General features: G+C 50.9%; 1 protein-coding gene across 20 annotated transcripts in view; it reads left to right on the top strand.

Annotated features, from left to right (window-relative positions):
- The window catches only part of Plekha6 (pleckstrin homology domain containing A6), a 136922-nt gene that overhangs the window by 92362 nt on the left and 26292 nt on the right, over positions 1 to 18268 (top strand). For 15 of the 20 annotated variants that reach the window (XR_009584549.1, XM_060364305.1, XM_060364308.1 and 12 more), the window contains 9 exons: positions 8 to 88; positions 1197 to 1311; positions 5707 to 5811; positions 6761 to 6833; positions 9537 to 9637; positions 12870 to 13072; positions 14812 to 15294; positions 16505 to 17021; positions 17430 to 17516. Coding sequence is in view for 19 of the 20 variants with exons in the window: in XM_060364305.1 (XP_060220288.1) it covers positions 8 to 88; positions 1197 to 1311; positions 5707 to 5811; positions 6761 to 6833; positions 9537 to 9637; positions 12870 to 13072; positions 14812 to 15294; positions 16505 to 17021; positions 17430 to 17516 (1765 nt within the window). In the remaining variant the exon portion in view is untranslated. The remainder of the gene's footprint in view (positions 1 to 7; positions 89 to 1196; positions 1312 to 5706; positions 5812 to 6760; positions 6834 to 9536; positions 9638 to 12869; positions 13073 to 14811; positions 15295 to 16504; positions 17022 to 17429; positions 17517 to 18268) is intronic. The other 5 variants (XM_021633753.2, XM_021633749.2, XM_021633750.2 and 2 more) reach the window with 3 other exon arrangements.

Genomic DNA, 18268 nt, shown 5'->3' on the forward strand with positions numbered 1-18268 from the left:
TCTGCAGCCACAATGAAAGACGCAACACATTTCGACACCCAGTGACTGGCCAGATCCCAGAGGAAAACAAAAAGTTTGACTTGAAAACGTAAGTTCCTCTCTGCATGCTTTCTGTCCTTTGCCACTCCTGTCCTGCTGCTACCGTATGTCTTGGGGCAGGGAAAGAAGGAGGAAGTATTTGGGGCCCTTACCACCTCTGGCCTCTTTTGACTCTTCCCCCACTGTTCCTGAGTTTTGGAAGAGAGCAGGCTGATGTTCCCATAGGTTGAGCTGAGGGAATAAAAGCCTGCTCTCAGGTTGGGGTAGCACCTGGACTCCACTGAAGGCAGCACTGGGGAGTATGATGTAATCCAGAGATCTAAGTGCCCATGTTTCAGCGTTTCATTGTGAATCCTGTCTCACTGAAAGGGATGATGTAATTCATAGACCACTGAGCTATTATGCCTTTGATCAATGACCCCCACCCCCATCCCCTGGAAAAATGCATAGCTTTAAGTATGCCATTGAACCTTCAAAATAGAAGGCCAAAGGCCTGGTGGTGCATGCCTATAATCCCAGCTTCTTGAGGCTAGAGGATCTTGATTTCAAGGCCAGCCTGGGCTATATGGTAAGACCCTGTCTCAAAATAAGATAAGGAGGTAGTCCTTTATCTCAGAGTCTATATTTTTAAACATACATGAACAGGAGAAAGCTACATGGGGTGGCACATGCCTATGATTCCAGAATTTGGTAAGCAGAGGCAGGGTGAGTCAGGGTTGTTCAAGATTATCCTCAGCTTCAGTCTGAGGCTAGTCTGAGCTAGGTGAGACCTCCTTTCTTTAAGCAAACAAACAAGAAAACAAAAACAAAATAAGCCAGGGGCTGGAGAGATGGCTTAGTGGTTTTAAGAGCACTGTCTGTTCTTCCAAAGAACCTGGGTTCAATTTGCAGCACCCACATGGCAGATCACAGCTGTCTGTAACTCCATATCCAAGGGATCTGATGCCTTCACACCAATGCACATTAAATAAATTATATAAAAAATAAGCCAAAGCCATAAATGAGCAGAGAAGAGAGCCCTGAGTTGACTTGGAACTGCCTCCGGCCAGGACTTTTGTGCTGATGCTGGGACAGTGGGGGCAGGGCAGGAGCAGAACAGTGCTTTTCCTCACTTATTGGCTCTGACCAGTTCCCTTCTTTTGTTGACCTGAATTCAGATCGGCCTTGGACATGTCCAACAAAACAGGTGGGAAACGTTCTGCTACCATCAACAGCGACATATCCAACCACAACATGGTGTCAGAAGTCCCTCCAGAGCGGCCCAACATCCGGGTAAGTCCAGCCCTCTGGCAAGCTGTCAGGCAGGAAATGCTTTCTGTTAAGAGACTCTCTGGATCTTTAGGAAAATCCTTGCCTGCTGGGCATATGAACAGACTGCAGTGGGCAGACAAGGTGGTACAGGAGCAGAGGGGACGGGGAGAAAGCTCAGGCAAGTGCTTGAGCTTACAGAAGATGATGCTCCCATGGGGACAAAATCTCTTACTCTCCTCTAAGGCTCCCGTAAAAGATGTGGTATTTGGAGGTGGTCAGCATGAAAGGAGGAGATAAGGGGGCCAGGGAAGAAGAAGTCATCCAAGAGAAGGGAGTAGGGTGTGTCCTTTGGGCTCAGTGACAGTGTGGAACCGAGAGACTTTGATGCTTCCTAGCACGGAAGACTGAGAGAGGACGAGAGAGATGTAGAGACACCTAACAGGTGAAATCACTAAGAGAGCAGCCAGGGACTGTAATGCATCCCTACTCGGGACAACGCTCCAAAACCAGTGTGTGTTTCTGCATGTGTGCTAACAAGGGCACATTGAAAACACAGCTGTGCAAGCTGCAGAACCTGAAAAACATATCACTTATGTAAAATGTACAAAGATGAAGAGCAGGGCTGTGTATTTATAGACATGTCTGCAGCACAAGGATATAACCACGGACAGGAGACCGATTTTGGGTCAGTGGCTGCCTTTAGGGAAGAGAAAGGTAACATGACTGAGAGAGCCTCAAAGGGAAGATGAACTCTACCTGCCTTTTCTTATTAGGGGAAAAAAAAACAAAAACAAAAAACAACAGAAAGGAATGATTGTCATGGTTTTCTGAGATACTTGAAATAGTTCAGAAAGATATTTTCAATTTTTGTGTGTAAGAGAGAATTATGTATTCGGATACATACAACAGTGGGAGGGTGTGTGGGTCTGTGGGCCCTGCAGATGCCAGGTGTCGTCACGTACTTTTTCAAACCTTATATACTTGTCTGTCTGTCTTTTCTTTCTTTTTATTTATTTATTTTTTGAAACAGGGTTTCTCTGTGTAACCTTGGCTGTTCTGGAACTTGCTCTGGAGACCAGGCTGGCCTTGAGCTCATCTGCCTCTGTCTTTCTGAGGGCTAGGAATAATGGTGTGCGTCACCACACCCAACTCAAACCTTATTTTTTTAAGGCAGGGTCTCTCACTGAACTTGGAACTCACTGAAGCCTCAGGGAAACTTCCTGTCCCTTCCTCTCTAGTGCTGAGATTACAGGCTCTCCTGTAATCTCTTTTAAAAGCACCCACCTTTTAAAAATATATTTAATTTTTGTTAATTCTATGTCTATGCCTACGTGAGTAGGGACCCAGGAAGGGTCATAGTATAGGAGGAGGTGGTGCTGGGATTCAAAGGATAAGTCTGGAGCTGGTGGAAAAGAGTATGTCTTCACCCATGGGGAAGCATAATAAACAGAGGCTCAGGAAGATGTGGAAGAGGCAGAGGTAGGGCCTATGTGATAAAGCATCAGAAAGCAGCTCATAGACCAGCCAGATGTGGCAGACCTGGTCTTCTGAGTTGTGTGGAGAAATTCAGTTCTCTACATGATGAGGACTGCTGAGAAAATTAAATGTTTTTACAGGGTTTGAATGTACATGCATGTGTGTGTGTGTGTGTGTGTGTGTGTGTGTATGTGTGTGTGTGTGTGTGTAATGTGGCAAGACCCTCAGGAAAAATGGTGATTTTGCCCATTGTTTTAGACTGATCAAGGCCTGAGTAGCCTCACTTAAATAGCTGGCACTGGAAGAGCTGTTTCAGAAAGGAAGCGTGTGTATACACAACGTCTCTTAGTTACTTTCTCAGTGCCATGATAACACCTGACAGAAATAATGCAAGCAAGGAAAGATTTATTTTGGCTCACAGTTTCAGAGGTCTCAGTCCACCATGCTGGGAAAGGCATGACAGAGTGACAGGAATGCATGGCAGAGGCTGTTCTCATCATGCAGTCCAAGAAGCAGAGAATACCCTTCAAAGCCCACTCTCTGAATGTGACCTACTCCCACCAGCCAGGCTCCACCTCATCAGGGTTTCACAGCCTTCCAGAAGAGTACCACCAACTGTGGACCAAGTGTTCAAAATATGACCTTTTAGGGGATACAGTTCACATCCAAACCATAACACGCAGGTTTTAGAATCTGAGGAGGAAAAAAAGGATGCAGCTCCTCCTAGTAGCTTAATCCAGAAGAAAAGTAGGGTCTTACAGTAGATAGGCAATGAGGGCTGAAGGGAGGTGTAAGGTATGTGGGTGTGAGAGAGATCCTTTCAGATGGATCGCCCTGGCTGAAGAGAAGCAGCTAGAAGAGGGCATCTCTTTTGTTTGTTTTTTATTTTTTTTCAAGACAGGGTTTATCTGTGTAGCCTTGACTGTCCTGGATTCGCTTTGTAGACCAGGCTGGCCTTAAACTCACAGAGATCTGCCTGCCTCTACCTCCCAACTGCTGGGATTAGAGGCATGTGCCACCATGCCTGGCTTCTGGGGTGGGTATCTTGAAGGTAGATGTACATGTGTGCACGCCAGTGTGCCTGTGCCTGTGCCTGTGTGTGTGTGTTCACATACACACATGTGTGCATGTGTTTATTCCTACGGATGGGAACCAGGTTCTTCTGAATGCCAGGTGAGCACAAGCGCTTTCCTGCTGAGCCGCACCCCTGCGTCTTAAGGGAAGGTTTGAGAGGAGATAGTCTTGGGGCAGCATCTGAGGAGGCGTAGACTAGAGGCACTATCCTTGGGAAGTTCAGAAGCAGCAGTGGCAGTGAAGGCAGCCATTTTCTAGGTAAAAGGACATGAAATTGAGGAAGTGCATGCCCTAGTAACTACAGTTTCTCCTGTAAGTTGGGTTTGCCCAGCTGGGGGGCTGTGAGAACAGGAAAGAGAAAGGATTGGAGGGAGGGAAGACTTGGGAAAATGGCGTGAAGGGGCAGTAGAGTTGCTGTTGGGGTCTCATCCTAACTGGGGTTGGGGGCTGGAGGTCCGTGGTGACTGCGTAGGTGTACATGGAATCCCACCCACCCACCCCCTTCAGCACTACTTTAATGCCCAAGAGTTCAGAGAAGACATGAGTGGTTTGGTTAATTTGAAACACTGAGTTTCAAAAAAGATGGAGCAGAGAGCCAGCAGATGGGGGTTTTTGAGTCTTGAAAAGGACAATAAACCAGGAAGTAGTGTGTGGATCCAGCAAAGAGGGAGGAGCCTAGTTGCTGAGGCTCTGAGAAGTGGCAAGGCTGGTAGGGTTGAGGAGGAGGGGTGGACCCCAATGACCGCAGGGTTGTGATCAGAAAATGCACCTGGAGGATTGAAATGTTGGTGGTGAGGTGGAACAGGTGCTGGCAGGGTCTGGAGGGCAGGCCCGAGCTGAGTAGCTGGTTCTCTGTGCGTGGTTTGGAGTTGAGGACATAAGGTCTTATAAAAGGGTATTGGATCCAGGTGGTGGTGGTACAGGGCTTTAATCTCGGCACTAGGGAGGCAGAAGGATCTCTGTGAGATCAAAACCAGCCTGTCTACTAAGTGAGTTCCAGGATAGCCAGGCTACACAGAGAAACCCTGTCTCCCAAAACCAAAATGGCATTGAATGGACCATCTTCAAGAATATTGTGTTTCCCATGGTGATTGCAAGTCTTATGGTGAAGAGAGTGACTGACAACAAAATCCTTAGACTAAACAAATGAAACCGACCAATCAAACAAACAAACAAACAAACCCAAAACCAATCTGCTTCAGAAGCAGACAGTGAGGAGAAGGTTCAGACTGAAACAGCAGATAGTTGCTGCTAAGGAGCCAGCGGATGCTGTCTCCCCTCCCAGCTCTGTGGGATCTCTGGTGTGGGACAGGAACAGGACACAGAGGGGATGGTAGGGGAGGGGAGAGTAACAGTCGTACATGCCAGAAGCCTTGTGTAAATGGTGGCTATAAGGAGAGGAGGGGAGGTGGGGAGAAAGGAAAGAGCAAATTGGGCCCTGCTGAGTGCTTGGAGTGGGGAAGACACTTGCTGCCGAGCCTGGTGACCAGAGTTTGATCCCCAAAGCCCATGGAGAGATCTAACTGCAGGCCATTCTCTAACCTCTGCATCCACACCTTGGCATGCAGGTGCCCCCTCCCAAAGTAAACAAATGTAAAAAAAAAGAAACCAGAAGAATAAACTCTTTAGTCTTCTTTGATATTTCCTGCCAAAAGAAAAGAAAGAAGCTATGCAACAACTAGTACGTTGAGACCCATGTTTGAGATCAGGAAAGTCAAAGAATTAGAAGACAGGCCTTTGAGTTAGTAGAGAATCAAAGCTTCTTAGTGGGAGGGCACCAGGCCCCACCCACTGGAGAGATTAGCTGGGACAACAGAGTTGTGAGGAGATGAGAGTTCCGGCTAACTGCTGTCTTTGCCTCCCCAGGCAACCCGAACTTCCCGAAAAGCCATTGCCTTTGGCAAACGCTCACACTCCATGAAGCGGAACCCCAATGCACCCGTCACCAAGGCCGGCTGGCTCTTCAAACAGGTGAGGCCACCCTGCTGTGTTGTGAGTCTTCTGTATTCAGGACAGCCCATGTGCTCCTTGGTATGTTTTCCTGTTGTTTCTGAATGTCTCACAGTTGTGTAAATGTTCAGAGAAACTGAAAACCTCCCCAGCCTGGCAATAGGAGGCAGAGGCAAAGGGGCAGAGAGAGAGGGGCACAGCGAGTTGGGCAGAGAGAGAGATGCAGGGGCAGAAGGGCAGAGAATGGCAGAGAGGTAAAAAGAGGCAGAGGGGCAGAGACAGAGACAGAGACAGAGGCAGGCAGATCTCTGAATTCAAGGCCAGCCTGGTCTGCAGAGCAAGTTCCAGGATAGCCAGGGCAACACAGAGAAACCTTATCTCACAAAGAAAGAAAAGGGGGGGGGGGGTTGGGGAGAGAGGAGAATAGAGGAAAGGAGGAAGGAAGGAAAAGGAAAAGAAAAGAAGGAAGAAAAGAGAAAGAAAGAAGGAAGGAAGGAAACCTCCTCAAAGTTAACTAGTGTCAAATTTGGGATTCTAAGATGAGGCTCCTGATGGGCAGATGCAATAACTCTGAAATATGCCATGTCAGTAACCCCATCTCTGCAAATCCCCTTACTTGGCGGTGGGGTGGCTTCAAGTCCTGGGGTTTACAAACATTCCCTGGATAGACACTGCTGTATTCTTGCCTGCCCTTCTACTCACTCATTGAGGGGTACCTCTTGACCCCTTTATCTTCCCCCCGGGGAGGCCCAGAGCATCAGAATGACAGAACTGGAAAGTCACAGGCAATAATCTAACGTCAGTTCCCAGCCTCTGAGATCTCAAGGGAGTTGCTGCCACGTGCTACTGGCGATGCTGCAGCTCCAGCCAGGATGTCCTTGTAACTGGCGCAGAGCTCTCGGACTGCATCTGCCTGCGCCTCCACACCCAGCTCATGGCCTTCCCGTCTGTCCCTCTGTGTGCCCTGCAGGCCAGCTCCGGGGTAAAGCAGTGGAACAAGCGGTGGTTTGTCCTGGTGGATCGCTGCCTCTTTTACTACAAAGGTAAGTTTGCTCAGCACCATCAGGGTAGGGGAAACCAGCGGCCCTTCTCTCTCATCCTGTCTTGCTATTGGGCTCTGCTTTGGAAGGTCCTTGGCATCTGGGTCTCTCCAGGCAGGTTCCCATCGGCAGTAGGCCATGGCAATGGCGGTGTCACAGACCCAGTCTCAGGTTCATTTACTTGTTCATTCAATTCCTAGCCATCAATACTTATCCAGGAGGCAATAGGTCTGGGTCCCAAATGATGATACAGCAGGTGAATGGGGCAGACATTCGGTTAGTGAGATTTCTGGGTAAGGGGAGGAAAAGGACAAAGAGGAAGAGGTCACTAATTGCTGCTTGGAAGTCACCTCCTAGTAGAGGCTGATGTTCATTTTCCTCTTGGCCCAGCAGAATATACAAGCTGCTCCGGAGTATAAGAATTCTTACCATTTTATTTAATGTTAAATCCACAGCACTAAAAGCTGTGCAGCAGGGCAGATGTTTAGCCAATGCTGGATAAACAACCCTCTACCCTCTGTGTCACCCCCACATTCACGTGAGGCTCTCCTGCCCCAACACAAGAGGCCAAAGATCTGATGAATGATGTCACAGCCTCCTCTAAGAAGTTCTTCTAAATTGTATGCCACAACACATGTCAGCAAGAGCACAAGAGACCCAAGCAAGGGCTAATGACAGTAATGGCAACTTCAAATCAGGCTGTGGAGGTAGGAAGGGGTGGGCAAGAGGGATGAGGAGAGGTTGAGATGATCTCTAAGCAACGGAGAGCATGTGTGCTTCACTTATCCACAGTGAGGAAGCCCTGGTTTCCTCCAGCCTCGGGGAGCAGTGTGATGAATCATTAACTCTGACAAACACAGGTCATGCCAGGCTCACCCTCTGCCCTGGAGCTGCTCTTCCTGAGTTGTAGCCAAGCAGAGGCTATGGAGACAGCAAGAGGGACAGAGGAAAGTCCGGAACTAGGAAATAAGACATTTCCCTGCCCTAGAACCAGCATGGGACAGGACTGAGGAAGGCATACCACATAGCCACAGAGGGATGGCCTCAGCACACCCCATATTAATCAATTTTCTGTGGCTGGGTAATTGATAAAGAAATGAGGTTTATTTTGGCCTTTGGATCTGGAGGCTCTGAGGTCTGCCAGCTTGGTACCAGCATCTGTTTAGCTGGGGCTGGGGCTGGGGCCGGGGCCATTTGTGCTGCTTTGACACATGTCAGAAAGTACAAGGATGGGGGGGGCACATGGAAGAACACAAAGCAGCTTCACCTTGCAGCACCCTGCTCTGGAGGAGGACCCCACTGTAAGATGGGCATATCATCTGGGCACACCTTTAAGCCCAGCACTTGGGAAGAAGGGGCAGGTAGATCTCTATAAATTCAAGGCAAGCCTGGTCCCCAGGACAGCTAGGGATTCATAGTAAGACCCTGACTCAAAACAAAACAAAGAAAATGGTCACACTTTCCCCTTAAAGATCTCAGAACTTTTCTGTGGGAATCAAATTTCAACATGAGTGAGGGTGGGAACCAAATGGCCATAACCAAATTACAGCACATTCAGTACACTGACCCACACTCAGCCATCTGAATGATGATAGCTTCTGTTTCCCCAGAGACAGCCTTGCAGTTCAATCCCAAGATCCTTTTTTCTAGCTACCTATTTTTCATGGCACTATGAGAAGGACTGGACAGAGAAGCCAAGAAACAGACTATGAGTGTGACCATATGTTGGGGAGACTACAACTTAGAGTGATTTCTTCTATATGGAAAAACACCTTGATGGTGTTTTCCTACTGCCTAGAAAACAAGAAGAAATACTGGGGAAGATTGGAGGACTTGCCATGGGCTCAGAGATGTCTTGAATGTGTCCCAAGGAATATCCCCACCCTTTCTGGTCCCCTGTTGACAGCTGTAACCTGGCTGGGTAATCCTTTGGGATTCAAGATGGATTGTGTTACTAGCCCGGGATGTGCCACTAGATTCTTGCAGCATCATGCATTCCTGTGGAGGTCAGGGGCCTTAATGGCTGCCACAGCAGGGAAGGGCCGAGCCGGCCACTGGAGTCTGGGAAGACCGTAGAGTCTTCGTCAAGCCAGGTGAGGTGGTTCACAGCTGCAATCACTGGGGATTTGGAGGCAGGGGAGTCATTAGCACAAGGCCATTCTGAGCAACATAGTAAATCCTAGGCCATGCAGGACCCCAATCAAATACACATAAGCAGAACATTACCCAAAGGAGCCAGTACCTCCATCCTGCCTCCCTACTCTATGTATTGCTACTCCAATTGTCCTGCTTATCAATTCAGGACAGACAGGATAAGGGTAAAGCATGCTGGCGCTGGAGTTAGGTTTCCTGCATTTTAGGACTGATTCCTCTTTTTATGGTTAAGGAACCTGGACAAATCACTAATCTCTCAGTTGGGGGGTGGGGAATAGCAGAGCTTCTTCATGGCACATTTAGAAGTGTTGGATCTAGTAAGGTATTGAACAGGCCTGACACAGGGGACATGGACTATTCATTGATAGTTATCCTTAGCATAAGGTTAAGGACTCCTTGCCTTTCCTTCTGCATTAGCACCACTCACTCACATGTGTGGGCATGTGCAAGCACACGTACACACACGGGCATGCACAAATGTACATGTGCACACACTCAGAAACGTGCACACGCAATCGAGCACACACCTTTGCACCTCTGTTTCTCCGGCAGATGACAAGGAGGAGAGCATCCTGGGCAGCGTCCCCCTGCTGAGCTTCCGGGTGGCGGCTGTGCAGCCCTCAGACAACATCAGCCGGAAGCACACATTTAAGGTCAGCTGGGCTTCCCCTTCCAGGGGGGGAGAGGAGAGAGTCTGCACCTATAGAACGGGGGTGGGAGCCTTAGGCTGTGCTGGGCTTCACTCTTCCTCTCTCAGGGGCCTGGTAGGACATGGCACAGGTGGGCCGATGGCGCTGTGTCTTTCTGATGCTACATTTTCACCACAGAAGACTGTGTCCTGAGCCTTTTGCCCCTTTTATCCAGCAGCCTGCCCCGCCCCTCTACAGAGCAGAACTATGCTGGGTGGGGGTCTGAGGTCTTTTCTGAATAGGTTTTCTTTCTACTTTGAGCCCAGGGGGACAGAGGCACCCTTCCCCAGGTCAAACTTACTCAAATTTCAATCTTTAGAGAATACCAGGAACCGAGTTTTGTTTTAATCTTGAGTTACAAACCTTACAGAGATAACATTACCCCCGGGCCTGTTGTGCTGGGATGGAACCCGGGGCCTTGTGGATGCTGGGCAAGTCTCCTGCCATGAGATGTTCCCCTGGCCATGCAGACAATAATTTGAAAGAACAAGTGCACAGGGAAATGGGACTCATCTTCTGCTCAGTGTCAGTCCCTCAGAACCCCTGGGGGACCTACTCAGCAAAGCTGTGCCTGCAGCTGGCTCATCTGAGGCCAGTAGTTTTCCACCTTTAAAAATTCATGACCCATTAAAAACTGTAAGAATCCCGTGCCCTTTGTGTTTTGTGATGCAAAATACCCTAGGCTCCTTTTCAAAATATGAAATAATGATGTCGACTCTGCATGTCTTAGTATAAGTCCTCTCCCCCCCCCCCAGTTGAGAATTGTTGTCCAAGACCCTTAACACCCAACACTGTGGCATTAAAAAAATGTGTCAGAAACTACACCAGGTTGGTGCCTGAGCTTCCCAGGCTCTTTCTGCCCCACAGATTCTGGTAAAAAGGTGGACAGTGTACACAGTGCCTGCCAGGGAACAAGGAGGGACATGTTTGGCACATAATTAGTTTCCATCCTCCCAGGGTTTCATGTGCCAGAGGTGTGAATAGAATGAACAATTAATAAAACCCTGACTCCGGGGCGCTGGGTTCTAGCTGGGAAAATAGGAACAAGCTGTTTAACCAACAAACAGTCCCGCTACACAGACACAGTCTCACCCACACACTATCCACAGCCTGTCTCGCCCTTCATACCAGACCTGTCAGAGCCACACACTCCACACTGGAGCCGTGCCAGCTGCAGGCATCAGATAAATGCTCTAGGGTAACTGATCAACACCCACTGAGGGGCCTAGAGAGCACCCCCATGCCTCCCAGCCCCTCACACCCTCCTCTTCCCTGAGTCGCACACTCCCTCTTTATGGTGCCCACGTGATAGCTGTGCTCAGTGGCCTGCAAAGGGTTCTGACTGGTGCTATTCAGTGTCCCATCCCCAGGGAAGGGAGGGGAGCTGAGACAGACAGACATCAGGCTTGTGCTGTTGTGGCCACCAAGCACACGGCTTGGATGGCAAATAATGAGGAGCCAGGAACTGTCCCTGCCTGGCTACAGCTGAATGCCTTAGCTTCTTCTCACCCTTCTCTCTGTTCTCCAGCTCCTTTCATATTAGAAGCTAGTGCCCCTCCCTACACCCCAACAATAGCCCTGTCTTTTCCCAGGCCCTCTGCCTTCTCCTGTCACAAGCACTTGGTCCTGGGTCTGTTTTCTCCTTGTTCTTTGTGGCATGTTTTGTCCCCAGTGTGACTAAGCTCGAGTGCAATTTCTATCTTCCTTGTGACTGGTGCCCCAGCCAGTGAGCTGCTTTACACAGGTTCTTCACAGAATGAACAGACTCGTTTGCTGATTCCTGCCTGTCCCACAATGCACCGCCAGTCCTGCCTGTGGCTCCCACGCCACCATACTAACCCTGTGTTCTTGTCCCGGAGGGCTTTCATGGGCCTTGAGCCCTGCTATTCAGTTGCAAGTCCCAGAAGCCTCTTGCCCTCTTTACAGCTCCCTTCCTGTCCATCAGTGCTGGCCCTGCCTCCCACTGGGCCTTCTGCTGAAGACCTGGGACCAGCCCAAGGGAGGAAGCCTGGGGTTGGGTCCCAAAGAATCCCAGGCTGAGGGAAGGTGAAGGTGGAAACAGAAGTGGGGCACAATGAAGGGAGTCTCCCAGAGGTTGGTCTGTATGTGGGCATGACTTGGCTGTTCAGGAAAGCCCTAAATTTAGCCAGAGGGTCCTGTCCTTTCTCCTTCCACTCCCATCAACCTATGGGTTAGCACCCAGGGGGGCCAAGGCTGGAATGAGACTCCTAGTCACATCTGGAGCCCCTGGTAGGTGATGTAAATTATAACTACCTTTTTTAGGAGTTGAGGGTATCACCAGGGAGTATGCTAAGGTTCCAGAAGGAATCTAGCTAGTCCTGTGGCCCTTTTTTCCCCCTTGAATTTTACCAGGCAGATTTCCTCTCCCTTACAACCCTTCAGTGGGTGTATCATTTAAACTGGAGCAAGATAACAACTTGTTTGTTGGGGGCAAGCTGGGAGTAACGCAGAGCTCCCTGACTTGCTGCCTGCCACAGTGGGAATTCCCATTGTACATGCTCTCTATGCCCCAAACCTTGTTGGGCTGAGCTGGGCACTGCTGAGCGCTGTCCTTCTGAGTGGTGACGCTGAGAGGGAACAGCCCATCTCGCCCTCCTCGTGCTCCTCACTGTCTGGTCTGTCTCTTTCTCTGGTGTCGGTTGACCTGTCTCTGCCTCCCTTTCTGGCCGCATGAGGACCCCCCTCCTCTGGACAGGAGCTCTCTTCTGGGTTCCAGCCCGCTGTGCCTGCTCACAGCCATCAACTAGGTAGCGTTGCGTCTGTTTGCTAGTGTGTGCCCTGCATGCCATGGATAGGGGATCAGGTGTTTCCTCTCCAGGAAGGGATAGGGCCGGCGTCTCAGTGGTGAAGCTGGGTGTTTGATGCGCTTGTTTAAGGGACCTCCTCCAGCACTGGGTAATTTTCTTGTCACTGAGGTGGAAATGAAGGAGAGGGAGGGAGGGTTGTGGTAATTGTCCCTTCTGCTTACAACCACTTCAAGTGGGGGAGGTGTGCTCATTTTCCTGGTTACCTGGCTTTTAGGTAGTGTTCAGAGACCTCCCAGGCAGGCACCTGGGAAGCAGCTGCAGCCCATCATCTTTCCTAGCTCTTTAGCAACTCCTGGGGAGAGGCAGAGGGCTGTGAAGACCCCACTGACTATCCCTCCTATGGGTGTGTTGGTGTCCTTTCCCTACAGGTGACTGTTTACTGGGTAGATGAGGCCGGGGCCAGTTCCACGCACTGCCTCTCCCCACAGGCCGAGCACGCTGGAGTCCGCACCTACTTCTTCAGTGCCGAAAGCCCGGAGGAGCAGGAGGCCTGGATCCAGGCCATGGGTGAGGCTGCACGGGTCCAGATCCCTCCAGCCCAGAAGTCAGTACCTCAGCCTGTTCGGCACGGGTGAGTACCACGGTACCTGGCCTCAAAGTGAGGAAAAGAAAGAGAAACACATTGTAAAGCACTCAGCTTTGTGCCATGGCTGGGCCCACTGTGGATCTGAACCTCTGGAGGGAATGAGGACCACTTCCCTCATCCAGGCAGCAGGTCTGGCCAACCGGTTGCAGAGCCTGAATTTCACCTCCCCTCATCAACCAGTTCCTCCTCTTTTTTCCTGAGCCGAGGGAGTCTGCAGAGAGTTCCATTGAAGCTTGGCCAAGAACCAAAGGCGAGAGTCATTTACTCACTGTTCCAGGCTGTTTTCATTAAGTATTTTGGAGGGAAATGGAGTCAGGTTTGAATCACAGGTTGTCTACTTGGCCACAGTGTGACCTCAGGGTAAGCAACTTAACCTCTCAGAACCCTGGTTTTTCTCTTCTCAAACCTAGCAGTGGGACCTGGATTGCATGTGAAGTCTGACAGCATTGAGCACACTGCTTAGTGCCTTAGTGTTACCGCTCCTTTCCCTGTGTGGAGCCTAGAGTTAGGTGAAAGGGCTTTACAGTGTGGACCTCCATGTCTGGCCACCTGTAAATGTCTTAGTACTTCATCCAGGAAGCTTGACTGCCAGGGAGCTCCAGGGAGGAGGCGTCTCAAGGGCCCTTCTCCGTGCACCCCAGACCTTTATGCATCCATTTCACAGACTTGCCAGGAAGAAAACAGGCTGCCCTAGTCAGCGTTTCTACTCTGTGGTAAACACTGACCAAAAAGCAACTTGAGAGAGAACAGGTTTGTTTCCCCGCAGGCTGTGCTTTATCACCCAGGGAAGTGAGGGCAGGAGTCAGGGCAGGAGCCTGCGGCAGGAACTGAAGCATGGGCCATGGGGGAACGCTACTTACTGCCTTGATCCCTGTGGTTTGCTCAGCCTGATTTTTTATGCCTCCAGGACCACCTACCTAGGGTGGTACTGCGCATGGTGGGCTGGGCCCAGCCATGTCAATCACCAATCAAGAAAATGCCAAGTAGACTTGCCCACAGACCAGTGTTATAGAGGAATATTCTCAGTGTATAGTCCCTCTTCCCAAATATCTCTAGCTGTGTCAAGTTAGCAAACAATAAACAAACAAAAATAACGAGGACATAGATCCTACACCAGGTCCTGGGAGCACAAGGGAGGGAAACCTACCGTGTTCCTGCCCTTATGGAGCCCACATTCTAACGAAGCCAGACCTGGAAGAGCTGTGCTTTGGGGTGGGGAACTTCGTGTTTACCTACTGGAGACAGCCCCTTGTGTACGTGCTGCCCACCATGCTGTATCTCAGGCCAGTGAGGGGTCCCCAAGACTCAGGGTAGAGCTCTCTGTTGCTGAGTACAGCTACTGCTGTAAAACTGGGGAACAGTCCCAGCCGGGTCTGGAGGGCTGGATTAGAGATAGATAACAGAGAAGGCCCAAAAGAAGGGAAGGTAGCCATTGGCACAGCCAAGGGCTAGGCTCCATATCAGTAGCAGAAGAGTGGTTTGGTAAATAGGCCTGGAGGGTAGAGCAGGTGTAGTGTTTGCCAGGGGCATTATTTGACTTTAATCATTACCCAGCAATACAGTAAAACCTGGGATTCAGGAAGCAGGATTAGGTGTCATCCTGCCCCAGTTTCATCACTACCTTTCTGCCTCTTTTTCTCCACTCCTCCCAACCCTCTCACCCCTGCCCTACCCCACACTGCTGGGCCAGTGCCACTGACAGCCTCTACCTTGGCATCCTGCAGCCTCGAGAAGCCAGACTCAGAGAATATCCCACCCAGCAAACATCATCAGCAGCCACCTCACAACAGTCTCACCAAGCCAGAGCCGGAGGCCAAGACTCGAGGGGAGGGGGATGGCAGAGGCTGTGAGAAGGCGGAGCGAAGGCCTGAAAGGTCTGAAGTCAAGAAGGAGCCTTTAGTGAAAGCCAATGGCCTCACATCTGGACCTGAAACAGCCTCAGAGCCTGGAAGCCCTTACCCTGATGGACCGAGGGTCCCAGGAGGTGGGGAGCAGCCCACGCAACCCAATGGCTGGCAGTATAGCTCTCCAAGCCGACCAGGGAGCACAGCTTTCCCACCTCATGATGGGGACACCGGAGGACACCGGCGGAGCTTTCCACCACGTACTGACCCTGACAAAATTGCCCAGCGCAAAAGCTCTATGAACCAGCTTCAGCAGTGGGTGAACCTGCGCCGAGGAGCACCCCCACCTGAGGACCTTCGGAGGTGAGGTGGCCTGGGGTCGGCATGTCACAGCTAGGGTATGGGAAGGGGGAAGCATTTGTGAGGCATTGCTTTATTAGGAACCTTCTGCAAGCTGCCTGTGCTGGGAAGCCAACACAGTTCCTGATTCTCAGCTTGTCCAAATCCTTGCCTCTGATTGTTTCTCTGTCTGCCACCTTTAAAAGAAAGGACAGCCCTGGGCATGGCAATACATTTCTGAAATCTCAGCACTTGGGAGGCAGAGGTGGGAAGAGCAAAAGTTATGAGGTTACCCTCTAGTACATAGTAAGTTGGAGGAGAGCCTAGCCTACATGAGACCCTGTCTTGGGGGGGGGGAAGGAAGGGAAGGAGAGAAGGGAAAGAGGCAGAGAGAGAGAAGATGCAGTGCCTTGCCCAGGGTGTTTGGTAGGCAGGAGTCAGGCAGCTGTAGGGGGCAGCCCTCAAAGTTGTTCTGGTTAAACCCCCATCATGCTGTAGACCTATGACATCTGAACCCAGTGCCTCTATTCACTGGGAGCCAGACAACTTATGCCATTTCAAGGAAACAAGGCCCCTCATTTGTTCTATCATTGTTCCTTGATGCCAGTTTGCTCCACGGATAAATACACAGATTTATCTGACGACTAGCTTTCAAATATTTGGCAGTACTTACTGAGTCTGATAGTGTTTGTCAGTGAAAATGAGTTTGGCATGTAGGGAGGTCCAGGGATTGTGAGTACAGCTGCAAGAGGGATCCTGGAGCCTGGAAAAGCTCACCTTGCTAGACAGTTAACACCTCACTGTTGGTGATGGGGTCGTTGGGCATTTATAAGTTTCAGGGGCCTAGTGGCTCTGATATCATATGGCTAAAAAGCCACATTTTCATCTTTCACTTGTGTGGCACACCTGAGTACTTTTTCCTCCCACCTGTCCTGAAGGACCTGGCTCACACTCAGATGGAGATGGCAAATAAGGCCTAGAGCTGTCTTCCAGGGCATTTCATTTAAGAGACGCAGACTGAACTCTGAATGGTGCAGTCTTTAAGGTTGGGGTTTAGCCTCACTGCTGGAATAAGCCTAGATCCTGCCTGGGCAGTGGCCGCCCCTGGATGCCTTGGGCTCCAGTCACCGTTGCAAGCACCTACTCTGGAGGACTGGGAGGTGGACTGGGTGCACAGGTGGGTAGGAATGTCCGTGCTGTCTACTTTGCTTATAACGGCCTCTCTCTCCCTTAGTCCTTCAAGGTTCTACCCTGTGTCCCGCCGGGTCCCTGAGTATTACAGCCCTTACTCCTCCCAGTACCCTGATGATTACCAGTACTACCCTCCAGGGGTACGGCCAGACAGCATCTGCTCCATGCCAGCCTACGACAGGATTAGTCCGCCCTGGGCCCTGGAGGACAAACGGCACTCCTTCCGTAATGGGGGTGGACCCACTTACCAGCTTCGTGAATGGAAGGAGGCCACCAGCTACGGGCGGCAGGATGGCACTGTTTGGATCCCTAGCCCCTCCCGACAGCCAGTCTATTATGATGAGCTGGACGCTGCCTCTGGCTCCCTGCGCCGCCTGTCCTTGCAGCCCCGTTCCCACTCTGTGCCCCGCTCACCCAGCCAGGGCTCCTACAGTCGTGCCCGCATCTACTCCCCCGTGCGCTCGCCTAGTGCCCGTTTTGACCGGCTGCCACCTCGCAGCGAGGACATCTATGCAGACCCTGCTGCCTATGTGATGAGGCGATCCATCAGTTCCCCAAAGGTGAGCCACCATTCTGCCCACCCTCTTACGGCCCTGAGATCATCCGCTGAGAAGAGCTGGGAGTGCTGGGCTGTCTGGGATGTGGCCTGCCAGGCCAGGAATCTGCCCTGGGAGCCTGGCCTGTGGAACCGTCCATAAGAGAGCTGCCTTGGGGGTTGTTCTGACTTGTAAATAGGAACCATGCCCTCTGTACTCATTCCCAGGTTGTGTGAAAAATTGTGCTGTGTCTTAAGAGGACAGAGAAGGTCTGTCTTCCAATCTTGAGGACTCAGATAGGTTGTGAATGGGGATGCTATGCATTTTGATTTGAACTCAGGATACAGATGCCCTTAACCTTGAACTTTAGTTGGTGGGGAGTCCACATCCCAGCCATATCCTCTCACCTCTGCAATCCCCTTTCTCTTCCAGTATGATTACCTGGGAGACAGGCGGCCAGTCCCTGCAGGACTGTTCCCCTACAACTACCCACCATCCCCCACGGTCCACGATAAGATGGTACGTCCTCTCCTCCCTTCCATACCACCCCAGGACCTCCTCTTGCATCCACCCAAGGTGGAGCTGAACTGGGGCAGGTGCCAGGGATGCTGTGGGCCAGTGCCTGGCCCATGTGTTTTTAAAAGTCTCTGAATACCTCCTCCCTTCCACCAGGCCTCAAGCCCCCAGGACAGGGTTTGGGGCCAGTTGCCCCCTCTTTGTGGCACAGAGCAGAAAGCATGTGCTCTCCTGCTCCTTTGGCCCTCAACGCAGCTCTTCTCACAGCTCGCAAGAGGAGGGGCCAGAGCTAGCTAGGGGCATGAGCTGAATGAAATCAGGCTAGAACTCACAGGGTGGAGCATGTGGACTTTGCCCTCTGGCGTATTGCCTCAGGCTTACCCTTGTTTGAAATGTCACCCATGAGGAAAGGGATGGGGTTCTGACTGAGGAAGAAAGGGTATACCACACTGTGTCTCTCCCTTTCTGCTCTTTCCACTTTCTGGAATGTGTTCCCCTGAGAAATGGGTTGTGGACTAAAGAACCTGTCCTGTACCCTGCAAGAGAGGCCAGGTTGGAGGAGATTGGGCATATGTGAGGGTAACCACTCTCCACACTGATTCTCAGTCAACCCGTCAGGCCCCATAACCTTGATCCACAGCAAATGTGCCTTCCCAGAAATAGCCCATTTTCCCAGAAAAAATGGAAAAGCCTCTCATCAAATGTTCGGGGTGGAACAGAGGTCATAGGGCTGGGAGAGAGTGTATCCCTCATGC

The sequence above is a fragment of the Meriones unguiculatus genome, chromosome 11 (assembly GCF_030254825.1).
Source record: "Meriones unguiculatus strain TT.TT164.6M chromosome 11, Bangor_MerUng_6.1, whole genome shotgun sequence".
Classification (NCBI taxonomy): Eukaryota; Metazoa; Chordata; class Mammalia; order Rodentia; family Muridae; genus Meriones; species Meriones unguiculatus.